Below are 22,547 nucleotides of genomic sequence, written 5' to 3' on the forward strand. Positions count from 1 at the left end.
ATAGCCAGAGAAAATTTATTATTAGCTCTAGATATTACCATCCAACCTCTCCACAGTCACTGAAGTTCTAATCAGGGAATCAGCCTTTGAAATGTGGTTAATATAGGGTTTAGGAACTTCAGTTCATACATAGCTCACTCAGGAATTATTTTCATTTTCCACAAAGAATAGGACTTAAGAAATACATGGATGCTCTTTAAATTTTGAAATGGAAACAGTGTGAGTCCACTTAAAAATTTTGAAAGCATCACTCTTCAGTTTGAATGATAGTGGTAGACTGTAACAAATGGGAGGCAGCAACTAAGAGTAGAAAGAATTGTTTGTAAATGCCAGAATCCCTTCCTCTAAGACTTAAGGAACATTGTGGATAAGGGGGCACTATAGGAAAGGAGGATGTAAGAAGACAGAGAGAAGGGCCGCCGAACTCCATCCTCTAGAATTCTTACAGCTTTTGTAATCATTAACTCACATCTGTGGACACCAGCATTGTTGGTCAATGTAAGAATGGCCCACTAGTAATCACTTGTAGAAGGAAGAAGATCCAAGTGGCCCCAACCTTTACTACTGGGCTATTGGCTACTCACAGATCCTGAGAGAGGAGGATTTATTGTCTTTAGTTGTGAACCCAAAGTTGAGTCCATCAGGCTCCCCAGTGTAGCCTCAAACCCACAGACTGTTCAGGTTAAACTCAGGTGGTCACAAAACAGAACTAATAGACTTGAATATGAGGGAGATTTATGGGGAGAACACAGGGTGTAGAGTGCTGATATAGATATGGGAGGGGTTGGGAGTGAGAGTTGTCAGTGAACTTTGGTTTAAGGACAAATTTACAAGAAAAGGAGAAACCTCTGCACTGAAAAAGCTAAATTAGGATCAATGTCATCAGTTCAGGGGGAAATGAATGGAATGAGTGATTTTTATAAATTTTCTACCTGGAAATCTCGAAAACATATTCAAGTAGAAATAAAAGACCATACCAGTCATCATATGTTAGATAAGATAACACAAGAGTTATTGTCAGACTGGGGCACTCAGAAACATTCCCGGAGCCAATCACGAATGAATGAATGCAAGTTTGCTGTAGCCTAAAGTACAGCCCCTGTGATATCTCAACAGTTCCCAGCTGTCCCCAATCACTGTTGTTACCACTAGAACACTGAAAGCCATCACAGTGGGAACAGAGTCGCTAGACCTCTTAAGGAATGCAATCTTGTTTTATTATTTCATTCGGTTTTTAATTTGCTGTAGAGTCAAAACTGTTGCAAAACTAAATTAGGCAGAGGGAAGTTATTGCAACACGAGAGAGGGTAATAAATACATGTACACACATATATGTATATATAGAGAGGGGGTGGGGGAGCATAAGAGAAGGCAAGAGAAACTTCTGGACTAAAGATTAGTCAACATTAGGTATGGGATATTCTTAGAAGAGTTAAGGTTTCACGTGAGAACTTTTAAATAATCGGGCAGACTGAAAGGGACAACCGGAAATGGAGAAGCCCACAGTGTGGGAGGAAATGCAGAGACTGCATAGTTGGAAGCAGGGTACTTTATTTGTCAAATATGCTTGTGCTTGAGGACTATATGGAAAAGAAGCAGACAGACAGACCATATCTCATATGAGGCCACAACACATCAATGGTCTCACAGTGAGGTCACAGGAAGATGAAGGATAGGAAAATGGTCCAGTCTAAAGTTAGCAAAGATTAGTTAGATTTGACTTTTAGGATGGCCGTGGTGATCTGGAGCCAAGACTTTCAGTGCAGTGGAGTTAATGATGGTCCATGTGGGTGAGTGGCAGGGAGTAGAGTTTACTAGTCTGTTTCGACTAGAATAACAAGGATGGAGACGGCTGACAGGTAGGATGGGGGCAGCACACACAGATTTACAGACGCCCTTTCGGGTTCTGTGCGATTACTTCTCCTCATTCATTACTTGTTCATCTGGCACACAAATTCACACGAATTTGATATTGAATCATTTCTATTTGTTATAAAATAATGGGTGTTATTGTAAGTTGCTTTTTATTTAATTTTCAACTTTGTGGCTTTTTCTTATTCATTGATGTGTAGTGAAAGGGGTAAGATATTCTGGGTTCATCTACGCTATATCCAATTAAGGAGATCGGGGAAGATATTCTTTTCTTAAAGAATGAGAAGAGGGTTTAGAGGAACAGAAAGTGATTTTTCAACATACTGGGTTAAAATTATAGACTTTTCCCCCTGGACACTAAGTTCTAGAAATAGTTTTAATATGCCTAAAAAACCAAGAGAAATATGGCATGAGTTTCATTGAACATCCCTGATTCGAAGGATAAACTCTTTTGTTCACTGATAAGTTTTAAATATTTCCAATAAAGTGCATTTCTAGTGATAACCCAGACATAGGGCAGTGCTGAGCTTAATTGCTTTCATGAAACCAACTGCAAATGAGTCTGAAGATTTATAAGAAACCACTGTATTGATAATTTTCTCTTTCCCTTTATAAGTATGTTGAATGATTCAACCATGAAGGCTTTTGTTTTTTGAATATGTAATTTTGTCTTTGATTATATTCCACTAATGGGTCTTTAGGGCTTTATTAACCATCGACAGTATGCTTGGTTCTATGAGGAAAATGATGTCATATAGAGTCTGATCTTTCTTTAAAGGGGAAATCTCTTAATAAATGATTTTTAAAAACCTGAAAAAAACAACTTTAAACAAAGTTTAATGAAATGATATCCAATAATAATCTGCTATACTCATATATCTTCCTGTGGGACTCGTTTCTGACAATCTTCACTGTTTTTGGAACCCCTTCCTCCAATCAGATCGCCTCATCCAGTCTTAATAGAAGAGGGGATGCCTAGTCTGTTTGCAACTTGATATACTATGGCTGATTGTAACATGAGGGGCCGGCTTGTTGGGGTTTCCGTCCAGCCCGGTACCCCCCAGCTGGCAAACCCCAAAGAAAATCACAGACGGGACACCATATGGTTATAAACTGATTGGCCCATTAGGTCAGGCTTCTTGTTAACTCTTATAACTTATATTAACCCATTATTCTAATCTATGTTAGCCTTACATGGCTCCGTACCTTTCTCAGCTGGGCAAGTTACATGCTGCCTCTTTGATGATCTGCACAGGAGTGGCAGAGGAACCTCCCTGCCTCCCAGAATTCTCCTGTTCTCATTGCATCACCTCTACTTCCTGTCTGGTTTTCCCACCTATAGCTGATTGATATTCTTGGAGTTCCACCCTTTTCTGAAGAGAAACAGAGGGGGAGATGGGGTGGTGGAAGAACTGGGAACAGATGAGGGAGTGGAAACTTTGGTTGGGATGTAAAAGAAAAAAATAAATAATTAAAACCAAAAAAAATCACCAAATAAAAACCAACAATAAAGAAGCAAGTGGTATGTTTAACTCTACTAAAGCAAAATGAAACACTGCCCCTACTACCGCTGCCACCACATTCCCCTTGTCAAGTAAAAATGGAATTAAAATAGTATATATATATATATGAATGTATATACGTATATGTCTGCATATGTACATTTGTATGTTATGTGTCTGTATATGAATATAATTTAAGAGTATCAACAATCTGAGATCAAAAGATATTCAATTAAAAAGCCAAGTTTATTCTTCTACCTGAGCTAACAATCTCAGTTAGTCAATCCTCATCATTTGAGAGTGAACTTTGTGTATTTGTTTCCCTGTTTCCATTGTTGAGCTCCAAATACTGTGTACAATTAGCTTGGTCCCTGCTATAAAACCTCTATATCACATGTACATCTAGAAGTTTATTTCACTCTGAGTCTCCATTCACTCATTCATTAATGAATTCGGAAAATTGTTTTGGAAGGCTGATTTGAGCCATGTGCAGGCGGACACTTACAGTAATGAACTCAGCAGACACTGAGCGGGATTTCTTTTTGGTCACATTGCCCCTGGATTTTCTCTGCTGTTGTGGGGTCAGGCTGCTTATTTGTTTAGCAAGTCACCCAAAACATGCTCACAAAAATCTGTCTAAGCTTTCCACTTTGAATGATGAAGCTATTTTTGCAAGAGTTCATTTTGTTTCCAATTAAAATATAGTAGAGTATAGGGTGAAAGGTTAGGTTGAAATGCTATAGATAAGAAGGGGCCAGGGTTATTGCGTGACTTTTGTAGGGTCAAACCCATTACCTGAGTCAGCAGCTCTATGTCCAAAATAAGAACTGGTGAACACCTCTGGCTCCTACTGATCTTTTGTCTGGACTGGGGAAGCCACTGGGAAGGAAGTTCTGCCTTTTTCATGACCCTGTGCTCTGTGTTCCTGACACATAATGGTTGTTCAGAAGATGTGGACTGACAGAACGATTGATGTGCACGTTCTTTCTGACTCACTGCTTCTGTGCTTCTATGTACATATCCACCATTTTCCTAATTAGACTTCTAGGATCTTAATGGCAAGGACTGAGGGCTTTTAACTACTTTGTCTTCCCTCAGTTCCTTTGAATGCGTGCAACACTTTTAAGGTACTTAAGAAAGTCGAGTGCCAATTAGCTTAAATTACAGTGATGTGTAATCATATTATTGGAATATTTTAAGGCCTACTTACATGGTATGTACTCCTCTTTGTCTCCTGCCATAGTACATATTCTACCCATATTTTCAGGCTAACGTTATATTATAAAATGTATTTTAAATGTATAAAATATAGTTTTACATATTAAAGTTATTTTGTTTTCTGACATATGCACAGGATTTCCTCACTACCAACTCACATAAAGCTCAAATAATACAAATATGTATGACATATTTTTATTGGTCATGTAAACAAGGTAAGTGAATTTCAACATTGTTTGTAGTCAGCTCATTCTCTGAGAGCACATCTGGGGTCAGAGTAGAGAAAAATTCACCCAAACAAATTGTTCTGGTATCTGATCGGAAAGCTTCTCTTCTGGAAACTTCTTTCAAAACCCTGTGAACAAATCCCTCTCAGTCTTTCACTTTGCTGTCCAAGAAGCCTTTGTTATTCTTCTGTCAGTACCTTCTCAGTTGCTACATCGATGGCCACCACGATCCTTTTCTTTCCTTGAGGTGACTGACTAGAAGCATGACTCTTATCTCCCTCTCCCATCCCTGACAGTGACGTCAGACCTCAAGGACTGACAGCAGTGACTCCTGTGCTGGGGACAGAGCATCCCTGTACCCCCACCTATACGTGCCAGTGGAGACTGTTGCATTGTACCCCTGCAGAAGTGCTGGCCACACTACTTTTAATTCACAATCATCCAAGATTAACTGATATCTTTGGGGAAATTCCAAGCAATGTCCTGGTACTTTCATAGGAAACTTGTCAAAATTTACTAACTACCAATCTCTATGATAAATATTTCACCCAATATTTTGAGGATAATTGTGTAGTCATTGTATAATAATTTTTGCAAGATAATAAAAATTAAGTATTATGTAAACTACAAAGCATTTTTAGAAAATGAAACTATGCTGAGATTAAACCTGAAGTAATTTGAACATGAATAGCTATTTGAGTAATATTCTTTTAAGTAATGTAAGCTGATAAGTGGGTTATTTTATGGAATATTGAATTAAACTTGCATTAATACCTTTTTCTGATTTTCATTGTCTTTTGTTATTTATTATCTTCCAGTCTAATGCTTGCAGTTTCATCTGGTAAAGTACCCAGGAATCTAGTATTTCTCGATTGCCTATTTGTGACCACGTGATTGACTCAGGTTTCCTTAAGAACTGTGCTGCACTCATGGAGAGGAAATGTGAGATTCTTTATAAAGGCATGGAAACTGTTAAGTAAAGTGAGACATAGAATTAGTTGCCTTAATAAATTCTGTTCAAAATATTTTAAAAATGTGAGACTTACACTGCTAACGTACAATAGAGTGTGTTTGCTGAGCATGAGCAGAACTTTTCATGGAAATAGCAGAGTGAAATAGGATAGGATAGTAGACGATAAAATATAAAATTCTAGGTTTTGAAAGCCTAGAGGGAAAGAACAAAAGAGAGGAAGAGGGATACTTATCAGTATGAGTCACGGTCACACAAATTTGAATTCACTGGGTTGAGAAACATCTACAGCATCACAAGCTAAATGCCTGTCACCAAAGCAGGGGTCAGTCACTAGTGATCAGTCTGGGAGGTAAGAAGTCCCTATGAGAAGTGTCAGTTTTGAGCTTATTATAACACACAGAAATGAATGGCTTCAAGAGTTAGAGGCTTCTGTATTTATAAACAATGAAATTTACAGACTTGAATGTTCATTTCACTATCCTGCCAAATAGGTCTTTTCGATGAACTGCAAAGAAATTGAAGGTAGGAGACACATCACTGACATGGGGGAAAGATTAAACAGGTTTCCAAAGGAAAATCTCTGGAAACTCAAAGCAGCGATGAGGAGTCAGCCTTCTATGATCCTTCAGGGGCTATGAGATGCCTAGACTTTCAGTAAGTGTCCGTTCTTCTTACCTAGTGTTACTGTTCTAGAAAATATGTTCTGAAGGCAAATATAATTCAAATGTAAAAGAACTCACATTTATGACACTTAGGATATAAAATAATTGCATTTGTAGCAAAACACCTACAAATATAAAGTGAATATTTAACTACTAGAAATAGTATATTTCTGACTCATAGGACAGTGGAAAACTTAATAAATTCAAATTCCCATTTATAAATATATTTATAGATATATAAATATATACATTTGTGATTTATAGAATGCTTCCAAAGATATTGAATGAAATCACAGTCTATTGACCAGAGCTTTATTTTAGCAGTCTGCTACTGTATTTTCAGCACAGAATTTATTGCTGGAAATTTATTTCACTATTTCAATGTACATAATATTCTATGAACATATGAAATATTAAAAATTATATATTTTCGTCTTTAAATTGGTCTTTGATATTTTTCTATAGTTCTGTAAAATTCAGTTATATGGTTCAATATTGAAATAGTCACTTCTTAGTAGATAGAAAAAATTCACGCTCAAACAGGTTTAGTAAGACTGCATTACATCTCACACGTAATCCTGTGGTATCAATACAAGCAACATTAACCTCATGAATTCTTTTAACTTATATATTTTTAATTGTGTCCTCATGTCTGTGGAGGGTATGAATATATGGTGTATGAATTGTGCACATGCTGATGAGTGCTGTCTTATGTCTCCTCCAAGGAGGAAGAGTTGTCGGAATGTTCTTCTCTATCTCTTTCCACATTACTTTTGTAAGGCAGGCTCTCTACCTGAACTTTGAGCTAGGATGACTGCCAGCACTCTCCCATGAGTCTTCTCTTCCACACTCGGCAATGCGGTGGTTGTAGACATTCACAAGGCTATTGATGTGGATATTAGAATCCGTGATCAGGTTTTCAAGCTTACTCAGCGAGGGCCCTCACCCTCTGAGCCATAGTTCCCGGCCTTTCTTTACCTCCTTAAACTATTGTTTTCAACATCAGTGTTCTTATGTTTGAGTTTCATTGGATTAAATCAATATTCATAAAGCTTTATCATATGTGCTGCTGGATGTGTTAGGAATAATTTTCAGCATCCACATTTCTTTTTAACAACTCTAAAGTGACCATTAATGGCACAGAAACTAATAACTGAAAATTGTTTTAGTCAAACATTTTTGAAGAAATATTCCAAATATTTTTGAAGTAATTCTTAATATCTTTTTGATTTTAGATGGTTAAAATTTTAAATAAGGATCTGGAGAGGTGAGTCAGGTAACTAAAAATATATCATGTGTATTTTTGTTAAAATATTAAATAAATTGTTTGAAAATAATCCAAATTTAATATATTAATGACTACAAATTTCATAAATTTTATTTTAATCCACAGGACAAATTTTAAATATTTGTATCTTGTTTTTACCTAGTGAACAATGCCCAGAAATGTAACTTGGTGGAACATTCTCGGAACAGCTGATTTTGGTTTGTTTATGCATAAAAGTAATAGAAACTGTGAATAAGAACCATTTCTGATTCTGGGTTAGAAATATCTCCCCTAACAGGGCTGCTCTGCAGATATCCCTAGTTCCGTCTTCCCAGCCAGATGGAGCTCACAGGAAGTATGACTCACTTGCCGTAGCTAGACATAGCAGTTGGGGCAGGAGAGATAGCTCCATAGTTGTGTTTACAGCTGTTACAGAGGACCCCGGTTCGGTTCCCAGTACCCACGTTATGGCTCAAAACTGTAACACCAGCTCCTTGGCTCCAATGCTTCCTTCCTACGCCTTTCTGCACCTGGATACACACATGTGTACACTCACATAAATAAAAAGCAAAATTAGACCTTAGAAAACACAAAGGACATTTCCTACAGGTGGCCATTAGTACAGAAGATGCAATCCTCTTCCTAAAAGACTGCTTCTTTGAGAAAAATTGGTAAGAGTTGGAAGCAAGATTTGTTGCAGACAAAACACAAAGTGTTTTTAATGGAAGTCTAGTGAGAACTGCTACAGATGATAGAACAGGGAATACTGAGGACTTTATCTTAAACAAATCTTTACTGAAAAAATAAATTAAGAATTATATTAAAATTATTCACTATACGTCAGTCTATGTTACATTTGGGTATGAAATTGCTACTTGGAAGTTTCTACTAATCTCTTTCTGGCACAATGTCATATTAAATAATTCATATGGCACTCGTAGAAACTGAATTGGTAGTTCAAGACCCAGCTCCTTTCCTCATGCGTACTATGAGATAACCTCACAGACATCCCCAAATGTTGCTTTCCACAGTGAGCAGCCATCTAGCTCTTTATGGTGATATTTCTTCAAAATTCTCTAGGCCCTGAATTGCGTTTTACCCTCTCTGGAAAATCGCTTCCACTATTTTTCAAAAATTTATTTGTTCATTCATTTATTTATTCTATGTGTTTTAAACAACACGTATCTTGATCCCATTCATTCCCCATCCCTTTGCATCCTCCTTCTGCCCCTGTAATCCCTCCCTCCAAAAGAACAAAATTCAAGAGAAAAAAGAAGATGAAATGATTTCATAAAAAGAGAAAGGGAATTTAAAAAAAATCTCATCATGAAAGCTGCAGTGTGACTCAACAAGTTTCACCATATACCCTTTGTCTATACATTTTGATTTGTAAGTGTTCATTGAGAAGAGTTTTTGATCTTTTTCGAGGCCCCTGATCTTCACTACACATTTGATGTTGGGTCCCACTAGGACTCTTCCTGTATATCCACTGCTGACCTTAATTTGTGTGGATCCTGCAGCTTTGACTCTGCAAATCAAGTCCCTCCACTTGCTCCAACAGATCATAGATGAGCTAGATGTTGGGGCAGATCAACTCATACCCCTAGGTCTTGGCCTCAACTAATTACCTTTCCTATAATATATTAATGCATAATATTAGTCAAAATTTGTCATTTATATAAAACATATTTAACATATGGCTATAACTCTATCTATCTATCTATCCATCTATCTATCTATCATATATCTATCTATCTATCTATCTATCTATCTATGTAAGTATCTATCTTCTATCTATTATCCATCTGTCTATATGCACATCTATAGATCTAGATATTTGATATCAGGAATGAGCTTACACAGCTTGAAAAACTTAGTAGCACCTTTATCTTCTGTCTGGAATCACAGAAGAGCATGTGACATTCTTGAAGTCTAAGCTGAGTCTAAACACCTAAAAACTAGGGGATTTCAAAGTATAAGCCACAGTAGAAGAGAAAAGACATATACAACTGATCAGGTCAGCAGGCATGCAGAAAAAGGAGTGAGTTCCTCATTGCTCCTCTTTTTAGACCCCAAAAGATTGGCGGATGCCTCTCTTCCTTGTCTTTACTTGAATCTACAGATTTGCATAGTTGTTTCATGCAGGGGAACTGCCATAGGCACATCTAGAAAAGATATTTAACCATGTATATGGGCATTCCCCATACAGACAAGCAGATATAAAACTACTGCAATCATTCTAATTAAAATTATAGTTCATCTGTGATATGAATGTCATCTGTGTATCAACTATATTACACTATTTCCTATTTTAAATTGCACGTTGGTAAGAACTAAAGATGTTCATAGAAATCAGCTTTAATAGATTTTAATGAGATTTAAATATTTTAATGATATTTAAATCTATTTGGATATAATTGATTTTTAATGAGACACTAAGAAAATTACAAGCACATGGCAATGACTAAGATGGTTAGAAGATGTAGTTTATGATCATTTTCCTAACTTTTAGTCATGTTCTCAAAATACCCTAACTCTTGGTTGTGTACAGGAAGTTCTTGTAACTCTTAGGAAAGAGTTAAGTTGTCTATAAACTAGTACCTGGTCTCAATAGTTTTGATTCTTAAAAGAACAATGAGAACCCAATTTGCCTGCCTACCACTGGTAGGTCTATCATAACTGTGGTGGTCATGACCCCAACAAAAAGCATTGTAGAACAGAAAGGAGATTAAAAAGATGCCATTATTTTCTCTAATGTAGTACCATCAGCAAATAAGTATAACTATTCTTTGTCAAGTAAACATCTTGTTATTATTTTAGGTTTATGTGTACAAAGTTTTTTGTTTCACTGTAATTTGGATTCCTCATTTATAAGCGTACTGATATTATGTTGAATTCTTAATATTCTGTTCTCATCTTCAATGATGGATGATTTCAGTATACATACACCCACAAACTTCATTCCTAGGACATAAATCCAAAGTCATAGTTCTTCAATTATGAAAAACATTGCCTAGACCAGTGGTTGTCAACCTTCCTAATGCTGTGACCCTTTAATTAGTTCTTTATGCTGTGATGACCACCAACCATAAAATTATTTTTATTACTGTATCATAACTGTAATTTTGCTACTGTTATGAATTATAATGTAAATATCTGTGTTGGTCTTAGGAGACCCCTGTGAAAAGATTGTTCAATTCTCAAAGGGGTTGAAATCCATAAACTGAGAACCATCGACCTAGAGATAATTTTAACAAAATTCAGGACATTTTTTGTTTTCACAACTGGACATTGTTACTGTCATCAGGAGGAAGAGGCTACCTTACGTCTTCATATTAGACACAGAACACTCAAATTCTAACATCTCTAGGTCTTACCACCTCTTAGGAGAACATGACGGATGGAATACAGGGAGGTAGGGGATGGAAGGAGGGGGAAGGGTGAACTGGAGCTGATATGTAAAATGAAAAAACATAAACTTAAAAAGAAGTATTCAATGCAAATATGAATACAGGCAAAACATAAAGAATGAAAAAACAGCAAACGTTTGGTCAAATGGGAAGAACACATTTGTAAAAGGCAAGATATGGAAAAGTGAGGATGTCACAAAAGAACAAAATACACATGAAGAACGTGTTGGCCGGAAGCAGCAAATAGGCCCAGAGTCTTTAGAGAGCATCCTCTGTTCTAGCATGCCTCATACATGCAGCTTGGTTTCCATGCTCTGCTGCATGCTCACCAATGCTTTACTGGATAGTACAGAGGAATCACTGGCACAAAAGTCCGCTGTTTGAATATGCACAGATATTAACTTACAAATTCCACTGAGTACTAGTCAAACGATGCTGAAAATCTATAAATTTCACATTAGTATCTAAGCTTTATAAAAAAATCTATGAAAATAAATTTGAGAAAGTAATAGGAAGATTATGAGTTAATAGTTTCATTTGCTCTTGTTTCTGATCTTTTGCAGCCAAGTAGACTTTATATTTATGAAATAATCTCTACAAAACCAGGTGTTCTACAAAATGAATACTGATGGTAATTTTACATGCCAGTTAGGCTCAGTTGTGGTGTTTGTCTGTTTAATTAAAAATAAATTTGAAGCCATTATAAAGGCATTTTGTAGATTTAATTCCTGTGTATGGTTGGCTGATCCAACCTAAAGACAATTGTCATAATGAAGACTTCAGGTAAAGGTCTAAGAAGAAGAAGAAAATCAGAGAAAATATAAAGGAAAAGGCTATAATACAAACTGCTTATGAATTTCCAGACTTAGATACCCTACAATCATGTGAGTGACTTTAAAAATCTCTCTGGAACATGATAGATTGAAAGACAGATGAAAGAAGGAGAAAGGGAGTTAGGCATGAAAAGAAAAGAGGAGAGGGAAAGAGAGAGAGACAGAGAGAGAGAGAGAGAGACAGACAGACAGAAGTTAGACACTACAGCAAGATATTATAGATTACATAGGTTAATGAGTACATATTTCTTACAGTTCTTTATACATGAGATAAAGCAAGGAAAAGGTATGAGTTAGCTGAGTTCTTGCTCTTAGAAAGGGTTCTCTCTAAAGTATTGTGCTGAAACCAGAAGAATTGATTTACCATTACATCTCCACTCGTTCTCCTTTTTGGTTAAAATATTTGACAGGTGAGGATGCCTACATGTGTGGACAACAAAGTATTAGAAAAATATTTAAAGAGTGACACAGTGAAGTTCTTCCAAGCAGCAGGGATGTAGGACCTCACCCTGGGCCAGAAGAGGAAGAAAAGGCACATTTTCAGATGTGGCCATAAAAGTGTTAATTAATGTTGAATAGGGCTTAGCTATTAAAATGTAATAAAATATTTTCTGAATCTTAGTTTGAGAATAGATTTTTCATTGTATTACTGAGTGCCTTATAAAACTCACAGCCTCACACTGAAAACAGTTTAGAGGTGTGAGATAAACAAAATGAAGTAGTTTCCTGCCTATAACCTATTAAGAGCACTGTGCTTAATATTAATTGAAACAAAAGTTAACTATTCAACAAGTCTCAGTCTTCTCTCACCTTCAGTTACATAATTGGAATTTCACTGAATGAGTCCTATACATGGTGTTATATAGTGACTGATTTTTATCAAACAAATTCTCCTTAAGGTAACTCATGGAAAATCACATATCATTGTTAGTCATTTCATCATGGTTTATTAGTGATTTTTTTACTGAAAAAAACAGAACAAACACTTATCATAAACATCATGAAATGGTAATCTTCTTATTTCCCATTTTAGGTAGTGTTGTTGGTCGACAGGTTCACCAGTAAGTTAGTGGATGCATGGTATAGGAGGTCCTTCTATTTATGTGTTGCTTTTATTGGTTGAAAACACAAAACAGTCTTGGTCTTTTGATAGGGCAGAACTTAGGTAGGCGGAGAAGACAAAACTAAATTCTGGGGGCAAATAAACAGAGTGAACAAACAGCCATGGAGCTGTCAGGATCAGACATCCTAAATCTTTCCCCATAAGCCACGACCTTGTGGGGATACACAGATTAAGAAAAATGGGTTAAATTAAGAAGTAAGAATTAGCCAGTAAGAGATTAGAACTAATGGGCCAGGCAGTGTTTGAATGAATACAGAGTCTGTGTGATTATTTCGAGGGTTTAGCTAGCCAGGTGGCCAGCTTCTCCTATTACAGCTGTATCTACTTCTCTGTCTGTAGAAGTCATGCTGTTTTCTCTTCCTAGTGAATTGACTTGAGAGTCACAATAAGACAAATCTGTGTTGTTGTTGTTGTTAGTTGTGGGTCTCCTTAGATGGCCAGCTGGCCAAGAACATTTTGGAGGGTTTATTTCTCTCCTCTAAAAATTTAGGCATTGTGGTGTACACTACTCAAGCTGCTGTGGCAAGAGAATTTCAAGTTTGAAGCTACTAAGTGCAAATTTTCAAGACCTTATTCGAAGTAGAATTATTTTAAAACTCAACAGTATCTTACTTATATGCCAATGGCTAACATGTGCAACAAACTGGCTTCAATCTCTAGCACCCTGTCTTCCCCATGAAAGGGATCTTTATTCTAACCCTCTTTCTTTCCCCTTGTCCCTCTGAGTTTGGACATACCTCCCAGATACCTTGCCATTTAGCTCACTGGTGCTTTTCACCCACAAGCCCTTTCCTGTCTAACCCTCTGTGTCAGCTGCTCTTCAATGGACCCGAAGTGGTGTGACACATCAGTAAGATTCCTTTGATTTAAATGAAGTAATTAACTAACTAAATAGCTAACGCTTTCTGCGTTTAATGAGTTTACATGACATCCTTGCCTCTTTGTAAAGTCCTTCTTAGTGTTTTTTATGAATTTTATGCTTTTATGCTATTATTGACTTGTCACATGATGCTAATCTAGAATTGCACTTATTTTCTATAACTTTTTAATAATTTATTTATTGTTATTTTATGTGCATTGTTGTTTTGCCTGCAGGTATGTCCATGTGACGGAACCAGATCTCCTACAATGGAGTTTCAGACAGTTGGGAGCTCTCTTGTTAGTGCTGAGAACTGAACCTTGAACTTCTGGAAGGGCAGACAATGCTCTTAACCTCTTGAAAGAAGAGAATCCGTATCTTTTTTAACTGCAGTGTTTGGTGTATAATATGAACTCGGTAATTGTTTTCCATTGAATACCCCCACTGAAACAAAATGACTAAAGCAATTGCATGGACAAATGGGCCCATGAGGGGATATAAGCCTTCCAAGATAAGAAAGAAGACGTGAGATAAGGTACATTTAAGAAATTTTTTCATTGTGTCTGCTTTTCTATTAAGCACAATGTTGGTTAAACAGAAAGAAAAAAAATCTGAAAATAGTTAAAGTATCAGATGCATTAAATAAACATGTCATTTATAAAACAAAACCAAACTGGAATGCCAAGATTCATGCTAGAGATGTAAGTTTATTTAAAATAAACTTGAGTGGAGAAAATGATGAGGTAAGAAATTTAGAAGGATGGATGGTAAAAGAAGTGATACAAGAATTTACATAATATTTTAATTTACCAAATAATTTAATGCCAGCTCTCTCTTGCAGTAGATTTGTAAGGTCAAAGGTCCAAGTTACTCTTTCCTCAGAAAATCGTTTCTTCCAGGTAGATTATGATGCTGAATTCTAGATGACAAATGCTAGTCTATCGATCCTAGATGTTGGAGGAGACGTTGGAATTCCACAAGGTGCAGAAACCATCCAAAGACGAAACGGGAATTTTCAGAAAGAAGACCCGCAAAAGCGAGAGCTAAAGCCTGGCTGGTAATAAGATGACTGAACACTCTTGGTGGAAAAGTAACCTGGGCGGTAGAAACCAGACCCACAGCCCTGAGAGCGAATGCCACAGCTTCCATACCCAAAAGATCCAAAACCGGAATTGCCATATCCAAAAGATCCAGTAAAGCCTCCTTGGCAGGGGCTGGAGAAGTAATGCTTAGGCCGGAAACAGGATGTCTGGAAGTAGCTGGTCCCGGCACATGGTGAGTGGTCTTCAAGTGGCTCCTCGAAGGTTTCCTGCTGTCCGTAGAAAGAGGAGCCCAGCTGGAAGTTCTTTGGAGAGTAGACTACATTGCTGCTGGGGTAGAAGGAGCCATAGGTGGAGTATGGCTGCCTCAAGAAACCTCCATAAGACTGTGTGGAGAAGTTCCCAGAGTTGCAAACGTAAGACATGCTGTCAGTAGCTCTGGTTTCAGGTTGAGTGCAGCGATGAATCTGCGTCTGTGAGTGCCAACATCTAACACGGGTCCTTATATACCAGAGAGATGGGTGTAGCAGTCTGTGTTCTTCTGAGTGAGAATGCCTAATTAGGCTCCAGTAAAAACTGAAACACTTTAACCTTCAAAGGACCTTTTATGAATGTGCACTTCTAAATGAAGGAATTTCATTAGTTTTCAAAGCAATTATTCATGAAGCAAAAATGCTATTTCTCAATATCTACAGTAAGTCGAATGAAAGTCGACATTAGTGAGGATCTAAGATGGATGCTTCAAGATGTGTTCAGAAGGATGATGCAGCAATAATCCTGCAAAGTTCAACACTCTGCCAAAGTTTCTATGTTTGTATACTAGAAAGAGAATTACGACACTCCAAGCTTAGAAACTCGGTGAAAAATAAACAAAAAAAGGTAAATCCCCACTTTATATTTCTTTCTCAAGTGTTGTGAACATTATGAAAGAAACAATACAATACTAATCTTCAGGAGGAAAGAGATTCAAGGTCAATGTTGTTTATATCATTCTTTTTCAACTTGTGTTTGTGCACGTAATTATAGAAGGTTGAGAAGACCGAAGTATGCTTGAGTGCTTAGAACATTATATTTTAAAATGTTTGTCAGAATCAGAATCCCTTTGTTGTCTTGCCTTTCTTCTCTTCTCTTGTTTTCTTCTACCCTCTTTTCTGTTCTTCCCTTCTGGGTGACACGTTCAGCGCCTCATGTAAGCTCGGTGGAATATGCTGTCAACCCTTTCATTTTTCATAAAAGTTAGAATCCAGTGTCGTCTGTCTTCACTGCTTCATGACAGAAGTCATCAATAAACTTAACAAACTTGCTGATTAAAATACTCTCATCTTCTTAAACTTCATCGCTCCCCTCTTGGTGGTACTGCTGTCACTGGCAACAAAGCAGCAAGCCCTAAACATTATTTTATGGCCATACAAGTTTTTATTTCAGATGATGGGGCTTTTATTGCAAAACTGTTTTTAAAAATTAAGAATGTGGAGAGTAGCTGTCGCATGCAGATGTTAGAGAAGGATTAAGAATCTGAAGTATCCACGGTTATACCAAAGACCCTTGTATATTGAAATGCGGACAGGAAAGGATATCAAAAGGTGTGAGAACGTGGATTGGAGAAGAAATGACTTTGGGATCACTAGTGTTGTGTATCTATCAATTAGCTTAAATATCCCTCCTAGAAAACTGAGCGTTGGGATTTTTCTATACGTTTTCATTAGGTGCAGCATAATTAACAGCAGAGATGGTGCAGTGGTACAGGAATAATAAATAACCTTGCGAAAATGGAAAAACTCTGTATATCGTTCAGCCTCGATATAAGTTATATTATATATTGAAAATGAGCCGAGACTAATTTTATAAAGAATTATGATTACTTAGTCTAATTTTCAAGGACCTATCCAAAATGAGCTGCTTTTGTAGGTAAAGAAACGTCTATCCTGAGAGTTCTGGGACTATTGAATCAGGTTGCTATAACAAGAATTCCAATCTGCTTTTAAAAAAAAAATAACTGGAGACAGTTGTGAAAATCTCTTCCAAAGTCTAGATTTTATGAGTCCATACATTGTAAGCTAACAAAATAAAGAAGAAACAGAGGAAGAAGAAGGAAGAAGGAGGAGGAGAAGAGAACAAAGGAAAGTAAATGATGCTCTTTTATTCGAACAAACATCGCTATTGTTCAGAACTTAAAGGAAGTGTTCTATAGTATGAAACAAATCAAACAGTATCCACGGCACACCAGTCCAGCCCTCTACTCTTTCTCCCCTCCCTCTGCAGGCATCATCGTCATTAGACTCCTGCACTGAGGTGGAACACAAGCCCTGGAAATCGAGGAAATATGACCCTCACACTGGACAGCTTGCAATACTTGTCAGAAGCGCCTGAGAACAATTTAAGTCAAAGTGATATATGTTGTCTTCGGAGTGAAGGGAGCATCTCCTGGCTATGGTTCCTTTGGCCTGACACCTCAAGGCAATTGCTTTCTAAGCTTTCTTGAGAATGATCACCTTAGCAGGTTATGGGGACTGTTTTCAATGGGAACTGATGACCATGATTAGAGATAGAAATATATTGAACATTCACGCTTTATTTTTTTAAAATACATTTTATCCTCCTAGGTGAATAACCTTTAGCATTCAAACTAGCCCAAAGCACAGAGTGTACAGCTCACATCACAGTTAACCGCTCCCACCCCTACCCCACACCCACCTACCCATACACATACACAGATAAAAGTTAAGACTGGCATTTAATATCTGGAATCTAGTCATAGGCAGATGCGTGAGAGATAGGATCTCTTCTATATTTCAGTAAGGCCATTCAAACTGAGGTCTGATTTTTAAAACGTCCTCATACGTCTTGCACATCTGCATGTGGACGATGCTGTTCATCATGGAAGCCTGCCATTTTGCGGCAGCAATCAGTGTGTGTTTTTGTTTCAAAGACATGGCTATGAGTGGATCCGGGAATAACTTTGCTAGGCAGATGGCAACAATTTCGGACAGATTGTGCAACGGGTATCAATTATTTTCAATTAAGCTAGCTTCCCTCAGCTCAGACAGTCTACCTCTAAAGCAGATTTCTGAGTGATGTACAGGGTGACCTTTGGCTGATGGAAGATGAATAATAGCTTTGAAGATTGAGCACTATTACCTGAATTCCAGGGCCACAGACATCACTGCTCTATCCAGTTGTGAAACCACACGAAAAGTAAGTATGCATGACTGTGAGGGTATTTTCAATTCAATTAAAGCCACAGGTAACTTGTGTTCATGCACCATGGGGATGACACACTCAGGGACGGGGTATATAAATGCCGTGGGTCCAAGCAGGATCATTACAACTCTGAACGCTCTTCTCTTCAAAGACATCTCTCCTTTCAGCATGTCCTGCCAAAGCTGCTCTGGAAACTTCTCTTCCCAGTCCTTTGGGGGCCACCTGCAATACCCAGTCTCTTCTTGTGGTTCCTCCTACCCCAACAATGTCTTCCACACCACTGACCTCCAAACTCCCATCACCCACCAGCTGGGATCCTCTCTCCACACTGGGTGTCAGGAATCCTTCTGTGAGCCCAGGAGCTGCCGGACATCTTTTGTGATCTCCAGTCCCTGCCAGAGACCTTGCTACCACCAGAGGATTCCAGTGTCCTACAGACCCTGCCACTCAACTTTCTCAGGATCTCTGGGCTTTGGTTCCAGGGGCTTCCAGTCTTTCGGTTGTGGCTACCCAACCCTGGGCTTTGGATCCCGTGGTTTCCAGTCAGTGGGATGTGGTGCTCACACTTTCTCATCCCAAAATTGTGGGTCCAGCTTTTATCGGCCAACCTGCTTCTCTACTAAAAGCTGCCAGTCTGTTTCTTACCAGCCCACCTGTGGCAATGGCTTCTTCTGATTTCACACTGGGGAAACTAGAAATGTAAAAGGTGCCTCCCACCTACTGTGTTAAGCGCTACACTGTCTTTTGATCTTCTGTGTATGCTAGGAATTTGACTTCTACCCACTCTCATGAATCTCTGTAATTGAAACAAGTATTTCATTGGAGAAAGATGCTAACAGGTTTCCTTATCAATAGATAGACATGTAAAAGTCAAACCTAGTTCTTTCCGCATGTATCTCTTAGTAATTGCTCAGACTGCGAATGCCTTAACTTTTATGAAGGAGAAAGATGTAAGTTTAAATAAACATATGCAATTGGACAGCTGTGCATCTTGTGAATACCAATATTACTGTCATCTTCCTGTTGTCAAAACTACATCAAAATAACTCCTTAAGCTTTTCCATATCTTGCACCTACCATTATAATTTTAAAAAGGAAAATCACCCTATTGTATTTGTAGAATATTTTTTCAATTTTTGTTTTCTCCATCTGTTACAACTTTCACACAGTGAAATGAAGAAAACGCATCGTTAGGATGGAATACCAACTTTCTGCTATATAGGGAATTATAAATCAGTATTTTGTGCAAAATATTTAATTTGGAGGGAATATGAGGTAGACTGTGCCATATAGTATTGGAAAAGATTATTCTAATAAAAATTCTAAAATAAAAGCAAATTGCAGGTAAATAAGGAGTTTCATGATCATGAGTTAGATGAAAAATAGGATCCAGTCACCCCATTTTGACTGTCAGAAAAAAATTTTGAATGAAATCTCTAACACACACAACAATCCCTAATAAGCATAATGAACATTGTTCATATATTATTATATATTTTGGGATGTCCCAGTCTGGCTTTGTGTTTCTGGGATTTGATGAAAAACCTTAAAAATCTATTAAAACCCATAAAAGAAGTGGAAAAATAGAAGTGGGAAATCATATTTGAATAATGGACTGTGTGCAAAGACCTCATAAGTTAATTTCAGGAATCACTATGAAAGGTGGGGATGATTCACCCCAGGCTCACCAGATGCTGGTTTTATTCTTGTTTTGTCTCAGCATCCAGTATCGTTTGCTAATTGTCTCACAGTTTTCCCTTTCCTAATAATCAGCAGTATTCATCAGCATGCATAAGGACTGGTCTAGTGAACCAGTAGTTTATTTTTGCTATGTGTCCATCTAGTGGGGTTCAAGACTGACATAATATTAACTATCTTTTGTTTGACTTACGATCCAAGAAGTCTCCATTTATAAAACATTCTTCAAGAAAAAAAGAGACCACTTTTCATTCAAAGATGACATGCATAAGGATCATGGTGAGAGAAATTATAGTTATTATAATATACAGGATAGTATGCTCATTTAAAAAGATGACCTACATGGAGTTGGGTCTTTCTTTTTCCTTTCCAGGGTTTATTATGAGCAGGTCCATGCCCAGCAAGATGTAGTAATACCCACTACTAACCAGTAGGTGGAGGTAGTGGGGAAGGTTAGGCGTACATGAAATGCAGGCATGAATTTAAACTGTATCTGAACACATAAAGAGTAACCTAAACCCTCTAGCTACTGCGGTGTGAGCATGCCTTATATCTTTAAATACGCAACTACTTATTTTATTATTTGGAACAGGATCTAGAACTTGAAACTTTGAAAAGTAATTCTCTTCAAAAGCAATTAGTTAAAAATGTATTTTTTTAATTTAAAGAGAGTTATATTTATATTATCAGAAGAGGTTTCTTGTGAACACACAACTTGCATAATAATTGGATGACATCCCCATGACATTACGTGCCATTATTGGAAGGTTTAACATGTAATTTTATTAATTTTATTGAAGACACATAGTGTATGTGTCAACTGGATTAGAACAATGGGCCTGGAAACATGCCGCAGGGCTTAACAGAAAGTGCTACTCCTTCCCATTCTACATCAGCTCTCACATCTAGAGACTCATAATGGCTCCAGGGCCATCAGATCCCTCCGAATGTGTGGGCACCTGCCCTGTGGGCACATTGCTGTAATTAGAGCATATGTGTGTGTGTGTGTGTGTGTGTGTGTGTTATAAATTTTTATTTATACTTATATAAATGTATTTATATCTAATTAGACATATAATTTAGATGTTTTAAATGAATGTTTATATAAATACACATTTTAACTTTTATTTTTTAAATAAATGTTTTAAAAGAATAGCAATTAAATGAGAAGGCTGATTTAAACAGAATGCACCAAACCTGCATAAACCAATGCCAGAAGAAATTAAGGCATGGAGAAGAGGTGTAGATACAGTTTTACCCCAGACATGCAATGATTGCCAGTTGTTAGCTGATGGAAAAAGAAGGGTCAGTTTATTTACTTACTTTTTTTTTTTAAGAGTGTAGCCCCTGGACAGTTGATCATACTTCAGTGGTAAGACCAAAGATTTGGGAAGCACAATTTGCTCTTCGATAATTTGTAAGGACATAAGCTGGGTGGACAGGGAAGAAGGTTAGATTTTGGGATAGTCGGGGAATGAATACAATCAAATAAAACTTTGGAGGAAACTCGGTCTGAAGGAGCTAATTAACAGACGGCGGTTGCTCAGTTTGGGGAGACGCAATGTTATGTTTATGAATAAACTTTGTACATGACTTTTCATTTGTTTTAAAACATTTACCCTAACAAAAAGTAGTATTCTATGCTTATATTTAAACAAACAAACAAAAAAAAACTAATGAAAGATGCAAGCCCATGAAGAAATGCACTTCCCTGTTGGACTGACCCTGGAGTAGACAACTCGAAAAGTCTATCCAAATGTCCTTGAATGTAAGGAATATGAGGAAATGTAGAAATAGGTGTTTGCACACAAAACTAAGGAACCAGATTGACATGTCATGAACTCTGCAAAAGAATACAAATTTATAAGAAAATTGAAAACAAAGGCTACAATACATTAGGTGTCAGCTTGCACAGATTTATTAGATTAAAATTTTAATTTTCAGTAGGTCTTGGATGGAAACCAAAAAGGACATACATCTTTTTTCCAAAGTAAGGAGAGAAAGGAATAATTTGAATTTATTCACAAATTATGGAATCTCCCAGAAACTGAAAAACCCAGAAGCTATTCATGGAAGAAATAACAGACACTAAGAAAGAGTAGGTAAGAAAGCAATGACTGCAGAGCATAGATATATGGTTTGAAGATACTCAATAGTAGAATCCATGGAGGATGTTACCACAAGTTGGTTTATAACAAGGGTGGCAGGTACTAGCAGGCAGGTGAGCTGGATAGCAGAATCTGAACCCATAACTCTGGAAAGGGACCCCAGAGACTCTGCAATACAGCGATTCAAGATCACTGGGTCCACAACCCACTATGTAGCACCCGCTAGATTCACAATCCAGGGAATGGAAGCTGCTGGGCCCAAAGCCCAGAGACCCGGCATATGTCCCCTGGCAGGGAGAGCAGGGTGTGGAGCTTCTCGGGTAGAAACAGGCTGTCTCGCAGGGACTCAACACCACACAGGATCTCTGGCAGTTGGTCGGCTCAATGCGGGTCTCCTGACAGTCACTGTGTAAAGAAGTTTCCTGCTGGCAGGTGCTGGGAGAACAGCTGGTGGTGCTGTAGACCAGTTTGGAAGAGCCACAGGAGGAACCTGAGGAGGGCACGCAGCGCCTCCAGGAGGCTGAGAAGTTTCCAGAGCAGCAGTCACAGGTCAT

General features: G+C 37.6%; 3 protein-coding genes across 3 annotated transcripts; 1 reads left to right on the forward strand and 2 right to left on the reverse strand.

Annotated features, from left to right (window-relative positions):
* Nucleotides 1-14,633: 14,633 nt before the first annotated feature.
* On the reverse strand, nt 14,634-15,444 carry LOC125392608 (keratin-associated protein 15-1-like). The gene has a single exon (XM_048422464.2). It carries the CDS (start codon nt 15,409-15,411, stop codon nt 14,962-14,964), a length of 450 nt encoding a protein of 149 aa, XP_048278421.1. The 5' UTR covers nt 15,412-15,444; the 3' UTR covers nt 14,634-14,961.
* Nucleotides 15,445-18,355: 2,911 nt separating this feature from the next.
* LOC125392609 (keratin-associated protein 14-like) lies at nt 18,356-19,185 on the forward strand. Its single transcript, XM_048422465.3, has one exon. It carries the CDS (start codon nt 18,356-18,358, stop codon nt 18,860-18,862), a length of 507 nt encoding a protein of 168 aa, XP_048278422.3. The 3' UTR covers nt 18,863-19,185.
* Nucleotides 19,186-22,034: 2,849 nt separating this feature from the next.
* On the reverse strand, nt 22,035-22,547 carry LOC125392767 (keratin-associated protein 13-1-like). The gene has a single exon (XM_048422704.2). It carries the CDS (start codon nt 22,545-22,547, stop codon nt 22,035-22,037), a length of 513 nt encoding a protein of 170 aa, XP_048278661.1.

Source organism: Myodes glareolus, chromosome 2, assembly GCF_982192425.1.
Source record: "Myodes glareolus chromosome 2, mMyoGla1.1, whole genome shotgun sequence".
Classification (NCBI taxonomy): Eukaryota; Metazoa; Chordata; class Mammalia; order Rodentia; family Cricetidae; genus Myodes; species Myodes glareolus.